We start from the raw sequence: 20,539 nt of genomic DNA, 5'->3' as shown, positions 1-20,539 counted from the left end.
GAGAATAACAAATTGCGCCGTAGTGATTCGATTTTTAGATTCAAAAGGTACTAAGAGTTTAAGACTTGATAAAGGATTGAATTTGAAAACTCACGAAGGTTTTTTTACTCTGACTGTACATTGTACATACAATACATATGTTTAAAACTCTGTTCAATTGTTCAGCATACTATCTTACGGCTAAATAATGTAATTAAATGTAAGGTATTTCAAAATGAAAAAAAGTTTCTTATCTTCAAAAGTATTTTTTTTTTAATTTAATGTTTAATAAATAACAAGAACCTTATGCACTTACCTTTAGATTAGGTGTTTCGGAATTAGGGTCAGTCTTAAGCGCCAATGTGAACATATCCTTATTTTCTAGTTGCTCTTTTATCGCTACGCTTTTACTGGAGGGGTATATAGTGCTTTTCAAGTGAGAGGGTAAAGTGGTTCCGTATAATCGGAGATTGGGTTTCTCTGATGGTATTGTTAGGAGAGCTGAAAATAAAAGAAAGACAAAAAAATTACTTAAGTTTTAATTAAAAAACAGTATTTAACAAATGTTTTACTTGGTGGTAGGGCTTTGTGCAAGCCCGTCTGGGTAGGTACCACCCACTCATCAGTTATTTTACCGCCAATTAACAGTACTCAGTATTGTTGTGTTCCGGTCTGAAGGGTGAGTGAGCCAGTGTAGCTACAGGCACAAGGGACATAACATTTTAGTTCCCAAGGTTGGTGGCACATTGACGATGTAAGAATTGGTTAATATTTCTTACAGCGTCACTGTCTATGGGCGATGGTGACCACTTACCATCAGATGGTCCATATGCTCGTCCGCCAACCTATACCATAAAAAAAGAAACGTTATTATAAAAAATAATGGAAAGACTGTATATATAAAATATTTCAAACATCATCTTTATATAATATAAAATAAAGTAGATTACTGATGTCTGTCCCTATGTATGCTTAGATATTTAAAATTACGCAACAGATTTTGATGCGGTTTTTATTAATTGATATATAACGTGATTCGTTAGGAAGATTTTTTGTATATAATACGTGGACAATATAGCAGAAGCACATTGATAATTTATAAATAAATAAATATAAGACAACATTACATACATTACTCTTATCTCAATGTAAGTAGCTAAAGCACTTGTGTTATGGAAAATCAGAATTAAAGACGGTACCACAAACACCCAGACCCAAGACAAAGTAGAAAACTAATGATAATCTACATCGACTCGCCTGGGAATCGAACCCAGGACCTCAGAGTGGCGTAACCTTGAAAACTGGTGTAAACACCACTCCACCATTGAGGTTGTCAGTTTTTTTTGAACCTCTACTATAATAAGAATTACACCCGTGCGAAGATGGGTCGGGTCGCTAGTTCTTGATAGGACTTATATTACTACAGCTCCTTAGGTCCGCCCATATTCCATAAAAAAAAATCAAAAATCAAAATAAATTTTATTCAAGTAGGCTTTTATAAGCACTTTTGAATCATCATTTTACAATTAAGTGAAGCTACCACCGGTTCGGAAAGTAGATTCTACCGAGAAGAACCGGCAAGAAACTCAGTAGTTACTCTTTTTTAACATTTAAAAAATACAACGTCATGTTAATTAAATATAATTATTTCAATTAATGTATCCTGCTTGGAAGTCAACAGGTATAAAAAGTTTTAGGTTCCTTATGAAGAAAACTGATTCTCCTAAATGCGATAAGTGTGGAAGTTATGAAGACCTATATCATTTGTTGATGGAATGTGGCAAGACTCAGAATGAGAGAAAGTTATTTTTATGTAATTTGAATGTATGTTTATTCAATCTTGGATTTTTTCAGAGTATTCTAGCAGATCCTTCGTCAGAATCTGCTAGGATGCTCCTTGAGTTCTACTTAATAGCAATTGATATTAAATAATGTAAAACCAGAGGAAAAGGGTACAATGGGACTGACGTAGCAGTGTTGGACAAAAGTCCATAAATAAAATAAGATTAAAAAAAAAAGTATTTGTGATAATAGGCTATTTGAGAATGCGAAAAATAAATTGTGAATTATTGTAATCAGTGTATATTATGAGTTTAAAAATGGTTATTTACTAACGAAACTTGAAAATAATACTAATTTATTCAAAAATCAATAAATAAAAATCCATTTTTTCAAACGTTTGTCACGTGACACAAAACGCTCCTGATTGGCCGGGCTTATGATGAAGTTACTTTCTTGTAAACTTTGCTTTTCTACTATATGTACAACAGATTAAAATACAGTAAAGTGACGTCACCGACCCCATTGCAGCGCCATATTATCCAAGTAGCGTTTTCGCGCGTTATTTAAATATGGAATTTTTAATACGATATTATTCGGCAAATATGTACTAGAAACAAAAAACACAACTTTTACTGAGTTCCTTAACCTCTACTAAATAATATAAAATGGATTTTAAAAACCAGTCAAATTGCCTATTTCATATCGAATTATACCCTCGTTTATGAGACGTAATATCAATGATTATATACTAACGTTCATGATAAAGCGTTGCTTTCCCAGCTCTTAGGCACATCTGCGCCGTCTTCGACCGTCCGTTGAGGCCGCTCACTTGACACATCGACAGCTTGTACGCTTCCAGCACGAGCTCACCCATTTGTCCGGGCACCACACGCTTGTTGCTATCCTGGGATAAAAACAGATTACGAAATGAAGACAATGATTCATCTTTTACGAGTAACTTAAGCTGATCTAAGAGCGTCTTGCTGAGAGAAATGCTAGAAACAAAATTATCCGAAATTTTGACAAAATAAATATGAGAAAGAGTAGTCAATTTCAGCGTAAAATGTTCCAAACATACAGAGCTATGATTTTTGATGCGTGTTTATATAATAAATAAAACAAGATATATAAAGAATATAACAATAGAATAGTGGTTTTTTTTTTGGAATTCGGGTAGTAGGGCTTTGTACCTGGCTTGCACAAAGCACGTCTGGGTAGGTACCACCCACTCACCAGTTATTCTACCGCCAAATAACAGTACTCAGTATTGTTGTGTTCCGGTTTGAAGGGTGAGTGAGCCAGTGTAACTACAGGCACAAGGGAAATAAAATCTTAGTTCCCATGGTTGGTGGCACATTGACGATGTAAGGAATAATTAATATTTCTTACAGCGTCATTGTCTATGGGTGATGGTGACCACTTACCATCAGGTGGCCCATATGCTCGTCCGCCAACCTATACCATAAAAAAAAAATTAAATAATCTCGCAATTTTATTTTTTCTTTGATCTCTTGCTATGAACCACATTTAATAGTAAGCCAGGATTAAAAAAAATAATATTTAAAAAGATTTACAAATATTATAGAATGGACTTACCCTAACAGGAGCATAAATCGTCATCAATCCTTTACCGACTTTAAGAGTGAGACAAAAGTTATGCGTCTCACTCTCTTTATTTTCGGGTAAAGGTTTCGTATTTCCAATGCCTTTTCGTAATTTGTTATCATAAGTTGAGTAGTAGAGATTTTCTTCTTCGGACGACGAACTTTCCGAGTCTGAATCTAGAGAAATATTATATAGCTTCTTAAAAAAAAAAATGCTTAGAAATATAATTATTGTCTAAAACTGTAAGATGTATATTTATAAAAGAACTTAGTCTGTAATGAATTAAACGGCGGAATGCGAAATGGTGAGTTACGCGCGGTACTCTTAATGACCGATAGCGAACTGATTTATAAAATATAAACGTAAATTATAAAAGAGAAGTAATTACAACAAAGGTGACAAAGAAAATGCACTTAGTACTTAATTGTACGCGCTTGCTTGTACAACCTCATTTGGATAACTTATAGGTAAGAAGAAATTACTAATTTCATTTCTTCTTACTTTGGAACTTTAGTAAGGATTATTTTGTACAAACCACTTTGGGTATGTACCAATCGTCAGATATTTTACCGCCAAACATAAATATTATTTATTATTAGAGAATTTTATTTGATGTCTAGTTGTTGCCCGTGACTTTGCTCGCATTTTAGTTGTTGGTTGTCACGTGTTAGGCAAAGGCAAAACGTATAGACCGGGAGATGATAATGACAAAATATTTCGTCATTTGTTACGTCCGATTACTATACTACTATTAATTCCGACGCGTTCGATTAAAGTCCACGCGATTGGGCAGCCGGTGCGAGCGCCATAACCATCATTTTCCTTTATGCATTTACGTAATTAGACCCCTTTAGAACCGCCATACTGGTACAAATGACCAAATATTTTGTCATTATCATCTCCCGGTCTATGTCCTTTCTTGAAGTTGAAGTTTGCTTCACCCCAAATTTCATCAATTTCGGTTTATTGGTCTGGTCGTGAAAGAGTCGACAGACAGACAGACGGATAGAGTTACTTTCACATTAATAATATTAATATAGGTGGAAATACTCACCATATCCCATCCCTTTGCAGAGACCAAAGGCGGGGTAGATGGGCGCGCACATGTGCGGGCTGATGTCGAACTGGTCCACGGCCTGCGGCTCCCACAGAAGCAGGTCCGAGTTGATACGGTTGTAAATTATCTCATACAACTGTTTCGATCTAAAAACATCACGTTTTTGTTTAATTTTATGATTATAAATTAGCTAATGTTTGTTTGATATTGTATGTCAAATAGTTTTTGAGTTATGAGGGGGTCAAAAGAAAGGGCTTTTGTTTGTTCCAGAAGTTTAAATATAACCGAAATCCTGTCAAATACCACAAATGTAATAGTTTGTTTTTTGTAACAAGTTTTCCAATTTTACCGTCAATAGTTTAAGTCTAATTAACGTTTGCGTAAGCTTGTATAAAATTCGTAAAGCCAAAACAAAAAAAATTCCTTTGTGGAAATAAACTCGCATTGTTTTTACTTTGAGATATGTTTTTGATTAAATAAAATAAATAAGACAATTCTTTTTAATGAGACATCAAATGAAAACGGTGTAATTGTTTAAATATTTGAAACTGAATGACATTAGGACTTTGGTCTTTAGTTTAACAGTTTAGGTAAAGAATATTCAATATTCAACGTCCATAAGATGTACAGCACCAAAACTTTACTAAGTAACAAAAGTACGATTGTAAAGCATATTGTCGTTACATATAATTAAATAAAACATGCATTAAAGTAAAGTAAAGTAACAGCCTGTACATTTCCCACTGCTGAGATAAGGCCTCCTCTTCCATTAAGGAGAGGGTTTGGAACATATTCCCCAACGCTGTTCCAATGTGTGTTGGTGGAATGCACATGTGGCAGAATTTCCGTGAAATTAGACACATGCAGGTTTCCTCACGATGTTTTCCTTCACCGCCGAGCACGAGATGAATTATAAACACAAATTAAGCACATATATATAGTGGTGCTTGCCTGGGTTTCAACCCGAAATCATCGGTTAAGATGCACGCGTTCTAACCACTGGGCCATCTCAGCTCTTACATGCATTATGTTCTTTTAAAACTGACTCACTCAAGCTGAAGACTTAGAATGGGTAAATTGAAGTCGAGGTGTATAGCGGAGTGCTCCACGGAACTGTTCGTGAACTCTGTCATCTCTTCGTCAGTACCGGGAACTATAATTTCTTCTTCCTGACCTTTGACACGAGAATTAACATGTTATACAAATGAATAAAATAAAAAAGGTTAAGTATGCTTAAAATACTCTCAATTAAACGACCTTTGACACGAGAATTAACATGTAACACAAATGAATAAAAAAAACAGGTTATGTATGCGTAAAAATACTCTCAATTAAACTAGTTATAATTTGGACTCTTGGTATTGATTTTATACTTAACGCTATAATGTTTTATTATATATTTAATGGCAAGAATGAATTAAACAATAAAATCACAAATATCTTTATCATAGACACAAATGATCATTTATATATACAAGAAATAGAAAGAGTCCAAAAGTGATCCTTGTGGAACACTTTGTCTGAAATCTTTAAGCATAATTTTACTTGACTATTTACGTTATTATTATATTTTATATATTTATTGATATTTTGTAAGGCTAATCCTTAGACCATAATATATCTAGACTATGTACCTGGTTGATTATTTTCATGTTTGCTGATACTTTGATGCGCCATCTTCTTCCCGCTGAAGGGACTCGGCAGCGTGCTTCGGAGGTTGTTCATTATGTACATGGAGGTTGTCATGGGGTTCGCTGCTTTGGGTTCGAAGCCCATCTCATCGTGTAAGTAGTCGAAGGGACTTTTGTTTGGTTCCCGCGGTTTAAATGTAACCGATATCCTGTCAAATATTACAAATGTAATGTTTTATGTACTAGTTTGTTTTTTTACAACAATTTTTCCAACTGTCAACACTTTTAGCTTTATTTTCTTTGACATTTCCTGTCCTTAATTCGCGTTTACAAATCATCTCACGTTCACCGTTGTAGGAAATCATCGTCATTAAATCTGCATGTGAATCAAATTAAAGAACTTTTTTTAGATTAAGAAAAATAATATATAATCTGCTTACATAGGTAAGGGGTTGGATGCGTTGTCCCTGAGAATATTCCCTTCCAAGGAAGTGTCGTCCATAGCAGACTGCGCTATGTGCGTAGCGGGCAAATGTTCATTTTCCTTTATAAAGAGTAAATAATAACGAGTTACATATTATTCTAGATTAAGAATACATTAGAGTACTACAGTAGAGACTTAATTATAAATCAACTGCTCTAGATTTGGTATGAGGATTTTTTGGTAATTGTTATGTAAAAAATACACTTAGTAATAAATACTATGATAACAATGGATAGCTTACAATATTTTATAAATATTACTAGATTTACATTAGGAATTTTAAAGCAATGATATGTATATTTAAAACACGAATTAGTTTAACTTGAACCGTCCATATATTACCTATTTCGTCTGACGAATATGTTAGTATACACTGAGAACGATATTTTACTGCATCTAACATAAAATAGTTCCTAGATATATGTAGTATACACTGAGAACGATATTGTACTGGATCTAACATGAAATAGTTCCTATATATATTAGTATACGTCTCACGTGGTAGTAGAGGTCGAGCGTGGTGGCGCGCAGCGTGAGCGCGGAGGGCAGCTGCGAGCGCAGCGCGGCCGTGGCGCAGCGCAGCAGCAGGAAGTCCGCGCGCACGCGCCGCCCCGCCCCGCGCGCGCCCGCACGCAGGTCCGCCACCGGGAACCTGCATCATCAGCCGTCACTCGCTAACTACGCACGGCAAACCCGACGCGACCGGAATCACTTACCTACCTACCCTTAGCACTATATTTATATAGAATATTGAGTTGCGGACTTCTTTCGTTCCTAATTTCCGGATGAATCTACATTTCGAACCGGTGGTAGCTTCAGTTAATATAGGTGTGAAAAACAATTTAAAATATACTCTGATTTTGATATATAACCTCTTCTAATAGGCGATTATTATATATTATTACTAAACAAAAACAAACCTCTTTGGCATTAACCACATCCACACAGTGCGGCTGATTATACAGAAGTCCCAAGAGTATAATCGGCCCCTGTGTCTTAGATTCGTGGACTATGTTCTACCGGAACCGATTGCGATACACGGTACCGTCCTCGAAGTTGTTCAAAAATATGTCTGTCTACCTTGGGCAGACTTTCCGATTAGGTAGAAACAACCTTGAGGACGGGGTGAATAGAAGAATTCAACTAGGTTGAATTGTAAAATAGCGTTTGGGAAGTTACGTCGAATCTTTACATCGTCGATCCCACAGTGCCTCAAGACGAAAGTATTCAACCAGTGCGTCCTACCCGTCATGATATACGGAGCCGAAACGTGGACACTCTCGACAAGGCTGGTCCACGAGTTAAAAGTCGCTCAGCGTGCTATGGAAAGGGCTATGCTCGGCGTTTCTCTGCGGGATCGCATCAGAAATAAGGCGATCTGCCAGAGAACCAAAGTCATCGACATAGCCCACCGGATTAGTAAGCTGAAGTGGCAGTGGGTTGGACATATTTGTCGCAGAACCGATAACCGTTAGGGAAAACGTGTTCTACAGTGGAGACGGCGTTTCGGAAAACGTAGTGTAGGACGTCCTCGAGCACGGTGGAGGACTTACGCAAGACGGCTGGCAGGAGCTGGATGTGAGTAGCCCAAGAACGATCTCAGTGGCGTGCAATTGGAGAGGCCTATGTCTAGCAGTGGACGGAAATGGGCTGATTGATTGATTGATTGATTGGCATTGAATTGATGCGATATTATTGTTTTATATGGGTTACAAAAATCTTAAAAAATATATATATTATATAAGTAATTAAATGTATAATAATAAATATTTTATTACAAACAAAGATATATTAATCAAGAACTATTGGTAGTGTACTATGCATAGGAGAATCCATAGTACGCGAACTAACCTAACGTGTTTTTTCGACAACTCCTTCCTAGATTGGAAAGGCAATAAATACCCAGTTTTAAATACATGATATTTTTACCTGAGTATGACATTAAGATTGGGGCATTGAAGAGATATGTTCGTCTGATTCGGCTGCGACGGTGTCGACGGCGGGGTCGTCGCTGTGGTACCACCGAAGAACGTAGCTGACATGCGCTCGATTAAAGTCAGATCTACGTCAATATAAAACGGAGTGCATTTTATCCTGACGACAAAAAACATGATTATAGTTTGAATACACGCCATAAATAAACCCATAAAGTTTATAAGACTTACAAGATGTCGGTCGTAGGGTGAACCAATTTCTTTTCACCGGATATTCTCATGTATTTCGAAGTCTGTTTGAAGTTTATTCTTATGTCTGATTTCGACGATAAAACTGAATTTTCGTCCTCATCTGAAAACATATTATGAAAATAGTAAAATATTGCATATTTTTGGGACATAATCATAAATGAATGGACAACATGGACCTATTAATGTAATTAGTTAAACTAAAGTTTTAACAAAAATAACGTAAAGTACTGACAATCATATTTCGGTCAAGATTTCCTCTACGTGGAAAAAAAAAAAATAACTTATTGCAAATGTCCTAAACTCTCGTCCATCTTTAAATAAACATTTTAGCTTATATAACTAACAGTAATGTAATTGGGAGTATACCTTTGTGATCAAACCATATTAAATCGAACTTCTGTGGTTTAGCATCTTCAGGCTCTTCGTCTTGATAGTAGAGACACTCTCTAACAAGCATACTCTTAATGGCTGCCTCGCACATTGTTTGACTACCATGTGACGTCACCTTCTCACTGCCATCTAGACTTATTTCTGAGGTTAATAATCTGTAAAAAATAAATACTATTAATCTTATAATCGTAATAATTAATACACTACAATTACAATTAAAAAAAAATAACGAATTTAGACCTTTAATACATAACAGATAAAAACAATCATTACCATAGATAATATACAATCCCAGACCTCATATCCTTCTCTATTTAGAGTGTTTATGTCCTGTATCTTTAAATATGTTTAACAACAACAGCCTGTAAATTCTCTCTGCTGGGCTAAAGGCCTCCTCTCCCTTTGAGGAGAAGGTTTGGAATATATTCCATTATGCTGTTCCAATGCGGGTTGGTGGAATACACATGTGGCAGAATTTCTATGAAATTTGTCACATGGAGGTTTCCTCACGATGTTTTAAATATGTTTACACACTAATTAATTTAAATTTCATTTACCTTAAGTGATCTCGGTCCGTCGCTCTGTCTAATGCTTCATTTATTGTATCCAAGTCTCTCCTTTCATTGAGTCTGCCAAAGGTTTCAACGCAGTTAAAGAATTCAGTTGATATCTGATGCAGTTTTACCACAGATGCTGAAGAAATGTTGTGTGTTCCCATCGGCGTTGGAATCAATATATCCTGAAAAGTTTAAATTATTGGCATATAATTATATTACTTTAATGTTTATGGATATGGAAATAGTTTTAAATTTTTATTTACCTTATGAAGAAGAACGCAAGAGAATGATGCGATTCTTAGACTTATGTGTGAAACTTCAGCTGTGGGGTCACCATCAATGTGCGGAACTGTAAGCATTCATTAAAATTAAATAACACAACTTATGTTCACAGTAACTACCACCATATAATTTTTATTAACAGAAAACGTATCAGGGATATTTAAATCGACAATTTATAACCTTGAGATTCTAAGTTTGAGACTTATATCTTTTACTTGGTGGTAGGGCTTTGTGCAAGCCCGCCTGGGTAGGTACCACCCACTCATCAGTTATTCTATCGCCAAATAACAGTACTCAGTACTGTTGTGTTCTGATTTGAAGGGTGAGTGAGTCAGTGTAGCTACAAGCACAATTGACATAACAGCTTAGCTCCCAAGGTTGGTGGCACATTGACGATGTAGGGAATAGTTGATATTTCTTACAGCTTCATTGTTTATGGGTGATGGTGTCCACTTACCATCAGGTGGCCAAATAAGCTTGACCGCCAACCATACCATAAAATAAAAAATAAAATTATAAATTATTCATCTGTTGGTCGGTCTTCAGGTGTAAAGTATAAAAAGCAGCCTATGTCGTGTTTCGGAGACAGGTCTGCTTATATGAAATTACACAAAAATCGGTTTAGAGGATTGGCTATGACAGACGGAGAGACAGCCTTACCTTCGCATTTATAATATTAATATTGATTACTTTTTTAATACCTATAAGTGTTATAATGTAAGCATGAGTCATAGTCTATCTGTTACTTCTTATGTGGTACAAATGTTCTATATATTATGCCATAACAAATAAATAAATAATTAAGTGTTAGAACCTTTTTTATTCCTTTTGATACGGGGTTGGAATGTTGGTATATTGACGCTTGACGTCATGCTTGTGCTCATGGAGCTGACTGAGGATGTGAAGCTCTTCGCCATGTCGTTACCTTGTGACGTCATCGGGAGGAACTTGTCACTTTCGCTGTCACTGTCCTCTGCGAATATTTATTTAATTAATTAATTATACTAGCAACCAGCACGCACGCATGCAGCTATGCAAGTGAAGAGAAAACTAATCAACTAATAAAGAACTAACAATAAATAAAGTATGTATTTAGGGGTAGGTCGAGACTCATTTCTTCACATAAATACAATGGAAATCAAATTTTCCTTATTACCGTAATTATTATTATTATTACTATGTTGACTTTCTTTGAATGGTTATTTTTAGATCTGAAATTTATTCTCGAACTGGAGCTAAATTTCCACAGGTCGTAATCAGACATAAAATAGTCTCATTTAACTTCTCATAGAGGGATTTGTTCTTTAACACTTTGTAGTTCTTATGAATTGTGTAATATTTTCATTCAAAATACATACCAAAACTTGGTCCGGACCAGCCATACATGCCTTGAGGTTTAGAATGTTGTTTCTCCAAATTACCAAGTAGCTGGGCTTCTATAACTTGAAAATCGGTTTGCTTCATTTGCTTACATTGCATATTTACACTTGGACGTATTGGTATGTTGCTGTAAAAGATGTAAATATACTCTCCGTTAAAAATTATTACTATATAAGTGGTACTTTTATTAATTGTTATTTCCCTCGCCTGAGGGGGGGGGCGATGTGGGACCCTCTGGTAATCTAGTTTCAGAATACCAACTAAAAAAGCGGCACACTTGCCGGTCCTTCGAAGGGCGCTATGGGATGGCTTGTGGATACGACCGTGATACCCCAACCACTGTCACTTGTCCACCAATGTGGGTTACATTGGGCTAATTATACATAGAAATCTCAACATTCAAACAGAGCTTTAGTTCAGCATTTAAATTTAAATACTTACTATTTTCATAAGTGTCAAGAATAACTAGCAAAAACTGTTGTAAGTTAAATATATTATTTGTGCACTTTACTTTTCCTCAATAGCCTTAAATATGTTACAAAACTAAATTTTTGACAAATATAGGTGTTAATTTACTTACCTTGTGTCTTCTAGATGTGGTTGATTTAATGCATCTACAAGTTCTATTAGTGTATGTAGCTGTCTAGGAGTTATAAATAAGAGAAATGATCCGAGTAATATTCTAACTTCTACTTTTGGTCCGTCTACTTCTTCAGAATGCTTTAACTTCAGGCTTAACTCTTGTTGTCCAGTTAACTTAGCAAACAGCACTGGATCGGGTTGTGATACTTTTTCTTCTGGAGTTGCTTCTCGGGTAGTATCAGTCTGTCTTTCCTCAATAATTTCTTTAATAGGGTCAGAATCTATAGTTGATATGACGCTTCTAGTTTCATAGAAGACATCTGACATAGTGCTTTGGTAGTTTGAATCTGGTGACTCAGCAGAGGTGCCTTCAGACTTATCAGCTTGTGTAGAAGCTGATTTTTCCATTATAAGGCTAGGTGCCATGGTGCGCAATTTTGAAGGGAACTCGTCAATATAAAATGTTACACCATTGAATTTAATTTTTTTATTTGTATATGTTGCAACTATATATGTTTTAGTTTTTTCTGGATCTGTTTCTTCCGGTAGTGGCTCAGCTCCGGCTTCATCAAAGTAATCAATGCTGCAAATAATATTAATTATTATTGTTAATATTTCGAATTTTAACTTGTTTCAAATGTGATATTCCAATCTACTTACTTTTTAATATGTATTTCCAAAGCAATACCTTTGTCTCCATTTTTAGGAACATGCTCAATTCTTATTTTTGTATTAACAAATTTGACTTTCACTCTGCTTAAAACTGAAAAATATAGTTATCAAATGATAAATGTTTATTAACAATAAAACCTTTTTTATAAAAATATTAGGTGACCTACTGTATGTAATATATACAGAGGTTATATTTTTTTATCATATCTTTTGCAATTTCAATGGCAGGAGTTGAGATAAACAAACTATTTTGGCCTTGAATTGACAAAATGTCATTGATTGATATCTATCTTTTGTAGTATTTAAGTGAAGTAGTGTTGGGTGTTATAAATAAATGTATACCAAGCAAGGTCTATTTTAAGTGCATAATGTACCTAAGTTATCAGTATATCATATGAGATATGTAAAACTTGTTTGGTTTGATAATTAGTAGTCCTCCTATCATTGAAATACCTATAATATATTATTGTTATTAATCATCTGTATTTTGAATCTTTTATAAATACTAACTTGAATCTATGGCATGGGCAAACATTTCAATTCCTTCAACGGGATTAGACTCTTGGGGGCCAGCATCCTCTTGTAAACATTCAGCGGCAAGCTGCATGGATGATGACATTGATGACCACATGGATTCCAGCATTGATGACACTATTTTTGAAATAATTGTGTTTGAATAAACATGATTGTATTGACCATCTAATTTCATGATAAGAAATATACTTATATTTTTAAAAAAGTATTGCTTAAGATTTTTAATCTTTTGACTCTGATTTATATCTACATTAAAATTATTGACAGCATAGTTTTGCCACAACTCCTACATATTAAATAAATGTCAACATACCTGGTTCAGCTCGTACTTTTGGTTGGACAGTGAGGGAGAGGCCATTGATTTCAACAATAGAATCATCTTTGAGGATTGTTGACCAAGGGACAGTTACAGTGATCTCTTTCATATGCCCATCTACTATCTCTATAGGCCAATTCTGTGAGTCTCCAAGTTCATTAAGAGCCTGAAATTATAATAATAGTTTCATAATAACCATGTAAAATAAAATGGTATATATATTATAAACTTTTTTGGTACTTTCAACACCTACACTATATATTATATTATATGTCATATGAACAAACCCTACTACAAGAGCAAATAGAATATATTGTCTATACACAACAGTAAATTTTTTAATCTAATAATACAACTAATTTACTAATAACAATACCATTTGTAGATAAAAAAAATATCTATTCATAATGAAAGTTCCCAAACAAAGTCCTCATTGTAATGATAATATAGAATTTGATGTAACTAAATTACTAAGTGAAAAAAGTTACTCATAGTTAATTTATTTCTGCACATATTAGAATAACATTATTACTCATAAATTAACTTTGAATACTCAATGTATTTTTACATAAAAATAAAATATTTATAAGCTTATTATTATAGCTCTGATTTAATGTACGAATAATTAACTCAAAATAAATTGTAGTGTATGAGATGTAGCATTATATGAGTTAGTATATAGTAAAATCGCAGAACTAAAATTGTAGACTTCTTTGTTATACTTTATAAAGAACACGTGCTGTTTTGCATAAAATTTATACGCACTTTTTGCTGGCAAGGACATATATCTTTAAAAACATAAACCTCGTGTATAAAATTATCAACTAAAATATTTGATTTGATGATATTGTTTCTAATTTTTAAAACAAATAAAATAATTACCTCACAGTCAAGGCTAACGTCTGAAACGGTACCAGTTCCATTGTATAGATCGACACTCAGCTGAGCCAAAGTTAGTTTTTCTTCAAGAAAATTTCCCAAGTAGCGTTGAAGTAAGTATCTGCAGGCTCTTTTTTTAATACTTTCTGACCATGGCAGATACCACAACATCTTTAAAACTTTGTTATCATTACACTATGAATTTTTTAGCTTTTGTGCGTAATGACTATTGTGATTTGCGTGTGATTGACTTGAGCACGTAAATAAACATAACGTTTCGTTTTACTCTTGCCTCCTATCAAAATTGATAAAACAGATGTTCAAGAAATGTCACTTCATATGCCTGTTAATTTTTTTTATCTGTATTTTTGTTAATTCAATGTATTAATATTAAATAAAAAAAAACAAAAATGTAGATCTTGATGTATTTATTTATATATTTTAATGGCGGCAAACATAACTAAAGAATATACAGCAGATTTCAAAAGTGCATGGGTGCCTTATGCGTAATTCTCATCTAGTGCAACTTTTATGACAGAAACAATCATAATAAATGAGCGAAGTATGTAATCTGTTAATTTTGCTCTATGGTATGTATTTGTAGTAGATAAAATGTTTTTTTTTTCTAATAGTAGATTATTTATTATATTTCTGTAATAAAATGCTTATTACAATATTTAAAGAAGAGTGCTGCATTTATATTTACACGAACACCACAGTCAAACATTTAATTGCAATGATTTTTAATAGCGTTGACTATAAAATATTTAATGGCTCTGACTTTCTTAGCTTAGTATAAAAAAATAAATTAGGTACGAAGCCTTCCTCATTAGAAATTATTTTGTAGTTATGATTACATGTGTATATTGTTAAACTGTAAAATAAAACAGCCATATTAGTTGCTAAAAATATTGTAGCTGAAAATTCTGGATAACCAACACCGGAATTAGAAGATCCTAAACAGTCCGTATCATTAATTACTAATTTTATTTCGACGCTGGATACTGTGAATTCACCTGAAAAGTAATATAACTTTTTGATATTTTTCTATCTATTAATAAGTTCTATTTTTCAATGATTTAACTATGTTTACGAGCTTTTTAAACATTTTTCGACGACACCAATTAAAATATATTACATCGATTAAAAAAAAAGTTTGCTCTTTACACATAGCCGAGAACCGGCTCAGTGGTTAGGACGAGTGCATCTTAACCGATTATCGCGGGTTCAAACCCAGGCAGGCAACACTGAATATTCACGTGCTTAATTTGTGTTTATAACTCCTCTTGTTCTCGGCGGTGAAGGAAAACATCGTGCATGTATCTAATTTTATAGAAATTCTGCCACATGTGTATTCCACGAACCCGCGTTGGAACAGCGTGGCGGAATATATTCCGAACCTTCGCCTCAAATTTGAGTCTGTTTGAAGTTTACGATATACACCCCTATCATTGTTGGGTATGGGACAGCAATTCAATACTAACAGGTAATGTCAGATGTAGATAATTTTTTTGTAGACGAAGTTTAGTTGTCTGCTAACGGTATGGTTGTGAAATACTGCTAATTAATCCCCGAATTTAAAACTGTTATTCAAATTGGAAATATCTTTAACCACCGACGACTTATTATGAATGAGACCAAGACTAAACCAGCTTTTAAGATTTTAGTTATCTTTGATTGCATCTATTAATCCCTCAAAATATATAAGGACAAAAATATATTAAGGACAAAAATAGAATAGAATAGGTATTATAAATTATCTAATGGTTATCAACTTACTGATTTCACTTTTGTAATATATTTCCATAATTCTGTTCATGCGAGCGGTTGGCCACGCCTTATTTTCGGAAAAGAGTATACTTTCTAGAACAAAAGGCACTTTATTTAAATAATAGTAATGGTATTTAGGAAAGGAAAACAGCATCAACTCCGAGGGAAAACGAGTTGGACTCGTTTTTTAAGATTTTTTTTCCCTATTCTATTTTACCAATTTTATGTGTATTTTACCTATAAATTTACAATATGCCAGCGTAATTTAAATTATACATATATACATAACAAATTTATAATCAAAATTTTCAATTTTTAGCCAAACAAACAAAATTAAATTAAAGCCTAATCAGTCAAGCGAGAGAGACTAACGATCAGTAATATGTACATTATTACCAACTAATAACAATTCATTACCACTAAATGAAGATTCAGAATAAATATAATCTACTAATTCGCTGTTTATAAATACTTATTAATGAAGATGTAATATAAACTAGTTAATATTATTTATTAAATTATAGTATTTATTTAATCACTTAGCAAATATTGTTTTCTTTATGTAGGAATATATTTATAACACATGCACCTTATACGACGATTGAGGTGCAAGTTACGGCAAGCGTCACTCTCTTACTCTTGTTATACGAGCTTAATTTGTATTAATAAATCAATTTTTATTTGAAGATGAGTGGAAACATCGTGAAAAACTACGTAATGTAGTGCATACAAATTTGCCCCATATGTTTCTACCAACTTTCATTGACGTATCGTGGTACAATGACTCCAATCTTTTTCCCGAGAAGTAGAAAAGGCCTTACCAAGTATTAGATCATTACCTGGCTGTCACTTTATTTTATTTTTCATTACATAATAATAATGACCTACCTTGGCAAGTTCCCAGTTTTAAAGAAATCTTATAATAGGGTAATCCTATAGCTTCGATAGTTCGAACAAATTTAACTGTTTCTGAATATTTAAATAAAGTAGCGGATACAACGAAACATTTTATTATTATTCGATAAACTTCCATAATTAAAAAAAAAAAACTAAATGTAAATTTATTTTGAAGACTTCACAGAGTATGGAATAGATGAAGTTGTGTCAGTTAACTGTGAATTTGTTTTCGCTGAACTACAGGAAGTTCATTGTAGTGATAATCACCTATTGTCAAGTTTATGTAACAAAGATTTCTTGTATTTGAATATTTAGGTACAATATCGTTGCTATGAATAAACTAAATAATGGTAAATACATACTGTAGTACATTGCTGTAGAGCCCAGTATAAAAATATTATTATTAATGTTGTCATATGTCGATTTGACAACAACTACGAAGGTATATTCTTTGATAATATATTCTAGTGAAAAAGGTGAATGGAAAATTATGAATCATATCAATACGTGCCAATGTTATACAGAAACATGATTGTTTAATTTTATTTTATCTATGTATAATAAAATATAAAACGATTAAATTCTTTAAAAAGTTATTTATTGTAGCAATCTAACAATTTAATTATACATATAAAGAACGTAGTGTCCGCCTTCTGCGATACCCGCCCAAGATTCGGTGACAATTTGTTTGATGTAGGTTGGTGGTACAATGAATTCATATTCGTAGCCAGGCAGTTCCATGGTGTAGGTGAGAGGAATACCAACGGAGCGGGTCCAATCACGAGAGGTGCCACTTGTGAAATACAGCACCTGAGCAGCGTTACCTACCACGTAAGGCCTTGCTTTGTCTAGTTTGAGTTTGTCAATGGCGTCCGCCATTCTGATGCCAGCGAGGTGAAGAGCCAGTCCATTTGATGGGAGGGTGCCTGTGCATTACAAATAAAATAAAAAATATGTTATGTAACTTATTAATTAAACACTTACACTATACTAAAATTCGTTTCCAATCTTATGACAATTAGTATACTTCAGAATCTTCGAAATTTTACAAAAAAAATCCTTTGCATTACATACCATTGTGTCCCCATGCGTACAGGAACATGTTTCCGTAACTGTGCAGGGAGATGTACAGGGCAGCACGAGGTAAGTTTGAGAGTACAGCATCTCTAATCACACGGATTTCAGGCTCAGAAAAAGCAGATGGTCCCTCATAGATAATAGAGCAAGGATCAGCAGAAGCGGGTCTCGAGCCGAAGTGGAAATCGAAGTTACGATTGCCGTCAACGCCAGGGCATTCATCAGCGCCCTCATGTGACTTAGATCTCGTTTTACGCCAAAGACGGTCCTATAAGAAAACCAAATAATTGTTATCTCTCGATAATGTATATCACGATTTCTATTTGAAGTGTAAATATTATGAAATATGTCTTTTATTTGTGACTTTTTAAACCAAATTCAATCAGATCGATAGCTAGCCTACCTGTGTAAAATAAGCGTACGAAATTACGAATAGTGCGCTGTTTACGATATTTACTGTTAATTCAGAAGTTGTTGACTTGAACTTTGATTCACAGGCTAAAATAAGAGTTACAGTAAATGTATGTTATGTAAAAAAAGACAGGTAATGTTGTTTTAATAAAAAAAAAAACAAAAACGTCAATTTTATACTATCCGTTCCAGAAACGAACGTTTCAAAACGAATAGTTTTTTTGAATAAATACTACATAGTAACCGAGATTAAACAAGACTGAAATTAATTAAAATTATGACAGGTTTTAAAATAGACTAAAAATAATGTCACCTCGTGTCGCAATAATAAAATAATGATAATGATTAATTGGACATTTTTCTGTTTATTTCAACATTGTTTATGTAGATGACTATTTGTTTAAATAAGCAAGTAGTAAGTCACGTATTTAATGAGCTATGCTGATAATCTTTGAAGGCTATCATCTATCTATTTTACCTCTTCGATGGAGTATTCATAACCGTCAGGGTTGGCCATGGGTATAATGATCCAGTCGATTTTTTCTAAGAGTTCCTTATCTGCCCCGGTAACAAGCTGTTCAATTATGTACAGGGCCACTGGTGTGGTAACCCATTCCCTGGCATGAACCGCAGCGTCGATTACTATAACGGGTTTCCGGGTGTCTTCGAAGCGGGTCGTGGAAATCCTTACGTACTTAATTTGACGACCTTCGTAACTGAGACCGGCATTAATGACGGTTACAAGGTTGGGGTATTTTTCGCCGACTTCGTCAATGTATTTGAATATCTGAAATTTGAATTCAAGTTGTAGGTATTTATAACTAGTTATTGCCCGCGGTTACGCTCACATTTTAGCGTACATGCTGTCATGTGTTAGGCAAAAAAAGCAGTCTATATCCTTTTTTGAAATTCAAGTTTCCTTCATACCAAATTTCATCAAATTCGGTTTTGGTAGTGAAAGAAAGACAGACAGACCGACAAACAGACTTACTTTCTGGCTTATAATATAAATTAAGGTAAAGAAAAGCTATGATCAATTTAAGGGTAGAATGGGATGATGTTTTATAGAAGTAAAATAAAAGAGCTATCAACGCAACCTTCCGGCTATTCTATTATACTCTTAAATCATACCTGTTCCGAGTTGTAATAGGCATCCCAAGTAATAGTGCTGTTAGAATCAGAAGCTTCTCTGGCTCTTTTGATTTGCACTTCTTCAGCACGAAGAATGCTATATTAAAAAGGTTATATTAAATGAGAAAACTGTAGGCTTATGTACAAATGAGGTTTTATATGTTTGTAAACTCACTTTGCTAAGTTATCTGAGACCAATTTGTAGCCCATTTCGTTCTTCTCGAAGTAAGGCAACCATTGTTCTTTCTCTTGTGGAGAAAGTCTGATCAAAGCTTCCAATTGTCTCGATTTTGATATAGCAGCAGGTTTTGCAGATAAAATGTCGATACTAGCTTCTAACGAGCTAATTTGGTGAGATGGTCCCCATATACGGTAGAGCAGGTGGCTTCAGAGAAAAAATACAATCAATTTTATTAGAAAATATTTTAGTATCGAATATTATTATGAATTATTATTTTTTTTATTTAAATTTATTAATGTATTGTTGTATATGCTATTCTTACCCTTCATAATTTTCATGTCGGGCGTGAACCACGCCTGTCAGCAAGAGCAGATAAGCGATCAAAGGCGCCATCGTTCTAACTAAGCTATTATTTCACGCGATCCGCTTTTAGCCACCGTTAATGATAATCCATTTCCGATGTTATCGAAGTTATCTTAATCTTAATTGTTCATAGATACCTATTAGACTCAACTTTGAATATTATCAACGAGATCTTATCAATTATTTGACTTATTGGTAATTTTATTGTTTAATTGAATCGGTCTTTAATGTTTGTTTGTTAAGATCATGGTCACAATATTACGGAATACAAATAAGTACAAGGTAATAATAATAAAGGTTGAATCGTACTTAAAAACATATATGATCATTAAATATACGGTAAAATAAAAAGTGGTTATTTTGAAGAACTCAATGCTATCTCACCCTGGTGAA

The 20,539-nt window shown here is 33.9% G+C and overlaps 3 protein-coding genes across 3 annotated transcripts in view; all 3 read right to left on the bottom strand.

The window, feature by feature from the left end:
- The window catches only part of LOC124538661 (autophagy-related protein 2 homolog A), a 30,762-nt gene extending 16,165 nt beyond the window's left edge, over positions 1 to 14,597 (bottom strand). Inside the window, exons 1-20 of the mRNA XM_047115795.1 lie at positions 14,320 to 14,597; positions 13,435 to 13,603; positions 13,098 to 13,238; positions 12,576 to 12,678; positions 11,914 to 12,498; positions 11,312 to 11,460; positions 10,768 to 10,926; positions 9,935 to 10,020; positions 9,672 to 9,853; positions 9,091 to 9,269; positions 8,704 to 8,824; positions 8,468 to 8,632; positions 7,037 to 7,190; positions 6,495 to 6,598; positions 6,058 to 6,263; positions 5,474 to 5,597; positions 4,421 to 4,569; positions 3,358 to 3,542; positions 2,515 to 2,665; positions 296 to 480 (exon numbers count right to left, since the gene is read on the bottom strand). Coding sequence (XP_046971751.1) covers positions 296 to 480; positions 2,515 to 2,665; positions 3,358 to 3,542; positions 4,421 to 4,569; positions 5,474 to 5,597; positions 6,058 to 6,263; positions 6,495 to 6,598; positions 7,037 to 7,190; positions 8,468 to 8,632; positions 8,704 to 8,824; positions 9,091 to 9,269; positions 9,672 to 9,853; positions 9,935 to 10,020; positions 10,768 to 10,926; positions 11,312 to 11,460; positions 11,914 to 12,498; positions 12,576 to 12,678; positions 13,098 to 13,238; positions 13,435 to 13,603; positions 14,320 to 14,487 — 3,465 coding nt within the window. The 5' untranslated portion in view covers positions 14,488 to 14,597. The remainder of the gene's footprint in view (positions 1 to 295; positions 481 to 2,514; positions 2,666 to 3,357; positions 3,543 to 4,420; positions 4,570 to 5,473; positions 5,598 to 6,057; positions 6,264 to 6,494; positions 6,599 to 7,036; positions 7,191 to 8,467; positions 8,633 to 8,703; positions 8,825 to 9,090; positions 9,270 to 9,671; positions 9,854 to 9,934; positions 10,021 to 10,767; positions 10,927 to 11,311; positions 11,461 to 11,913; positions 12,499 to 12,575; positions 12,679 to 13,097; positions 13,239 to 13,434; positions 13,604 to 14,319) is intronic.
- Positions 14,598 to 15,040: 443 nt separating this feature from the next.
- On the bottom strand, positions 15,041 to 17,355 carry LOC124538546. Its single transcript, XM_047115632.1, has 4 exons — positions 17,346 to 17,355; positions 16,975 to 17,055; positions 16,096 to 16,179; positions 15,041 to 15,332 (listed from the first exon to the last, which is right to left on the bottom strand). Exons 1-4 carry the CDS (start codon positions 17,353 to 17,355, stop codon positions 15,073 to 15,075), a joined length of 435 nt encoding a protein of 144 aa, XP_046971588.1. The 3' UTR covers positions 15,041 to 15,072.
- Positions 17,356 to 17,561: 206 nt separating this feature from the next.
- On the bottom strand, positions 17,562 to 20,199 carry LOC124538399 (carboxypeptidase B-like). Its single transcript, XM_047115447.1, has 6 exons — positions 20,106 to 20,199; positions 19,778 to 19,987; positions 19,603 to 19,699; positions 18,950 to 19,258; positions 18,058 to 18,328; positions 17,562 to 17,909 (listed from the first exon to the last, which is right to left on the bottom strand). The coding sequence occupies exons 1-6, from the start codon at positions 20,174 to 20,176 to the stop codon at positions 17,602 to 17,604; spliced, it is 1,266 nt and encodes a 421-aa protein (XP_046971403.1). The 5' UTR covers positions 20,177 to 20,199; the 3' UTR covers positions 17,562 to 17,601.
- Between the last annotated feature and the right edge of the window lie 340 nt (positions 20,200 to 20,539).

Source organism: Vanessa cardui, chromosome 20, assembly GCF_905220365.1.
Source record: "Vanessa cardui chromosome 20, ilVanCard2.1, whole genome shotgun sequence".
Taxonomy (NCBI): domain Eukaryota; kingdom Metazoa; phylum Arthropoda; class Insecta; order Lepidoptera; family Nymphalidae; genus Vanessa; species Vanessa cardui.
The sequence above is the reverse complement of the archived record's forward strand: the minus strand, read 5'-3'. Positions and strand labels throughout refer to the sequence as shown.

Bases quoted from the DNA above. Each gene is read 5' to 3' on its own strand.
- LOC124538399 (XM_047115447.1), bottom strand. From the start codon at position 20,176: ATGGCGCCTTTGATCGCTTATCTGCTCTTGCTGACAGGCGTGGTTCAC. The intron at 19,988-20,105 runs GTAAGAATAGCA...TTTTCTCTGAAG, and splicing joins CGACATGAAAATTATGAAGG to CCACCTGCTCTACCGTATAT. The intron at 19,700-19,777 runs GTGAGTTTACAA...TTTTTAATATAG, and splicing joins GTCTCAGATAACTTAGCAAA to CATTCTTCGTGCTGAAGAAG.
- LOC124538546 (XM_047115632.1), bottom strand. The intron at 16,180-16,974 runs GTAGGTCATTAT...CTTTTGTTCTAG, and splicing joins AAAACTGGGAACTTGCCAAG to AAAGTATACTCTTTTCCGAA. The intron at 15,333-16,095 runs GTAAGTTGATAA...ATTACTTTTCAG, and splicing joins ATATTACAAAAGTGAAATCA to GTGAATTCACAGTATCCAGC.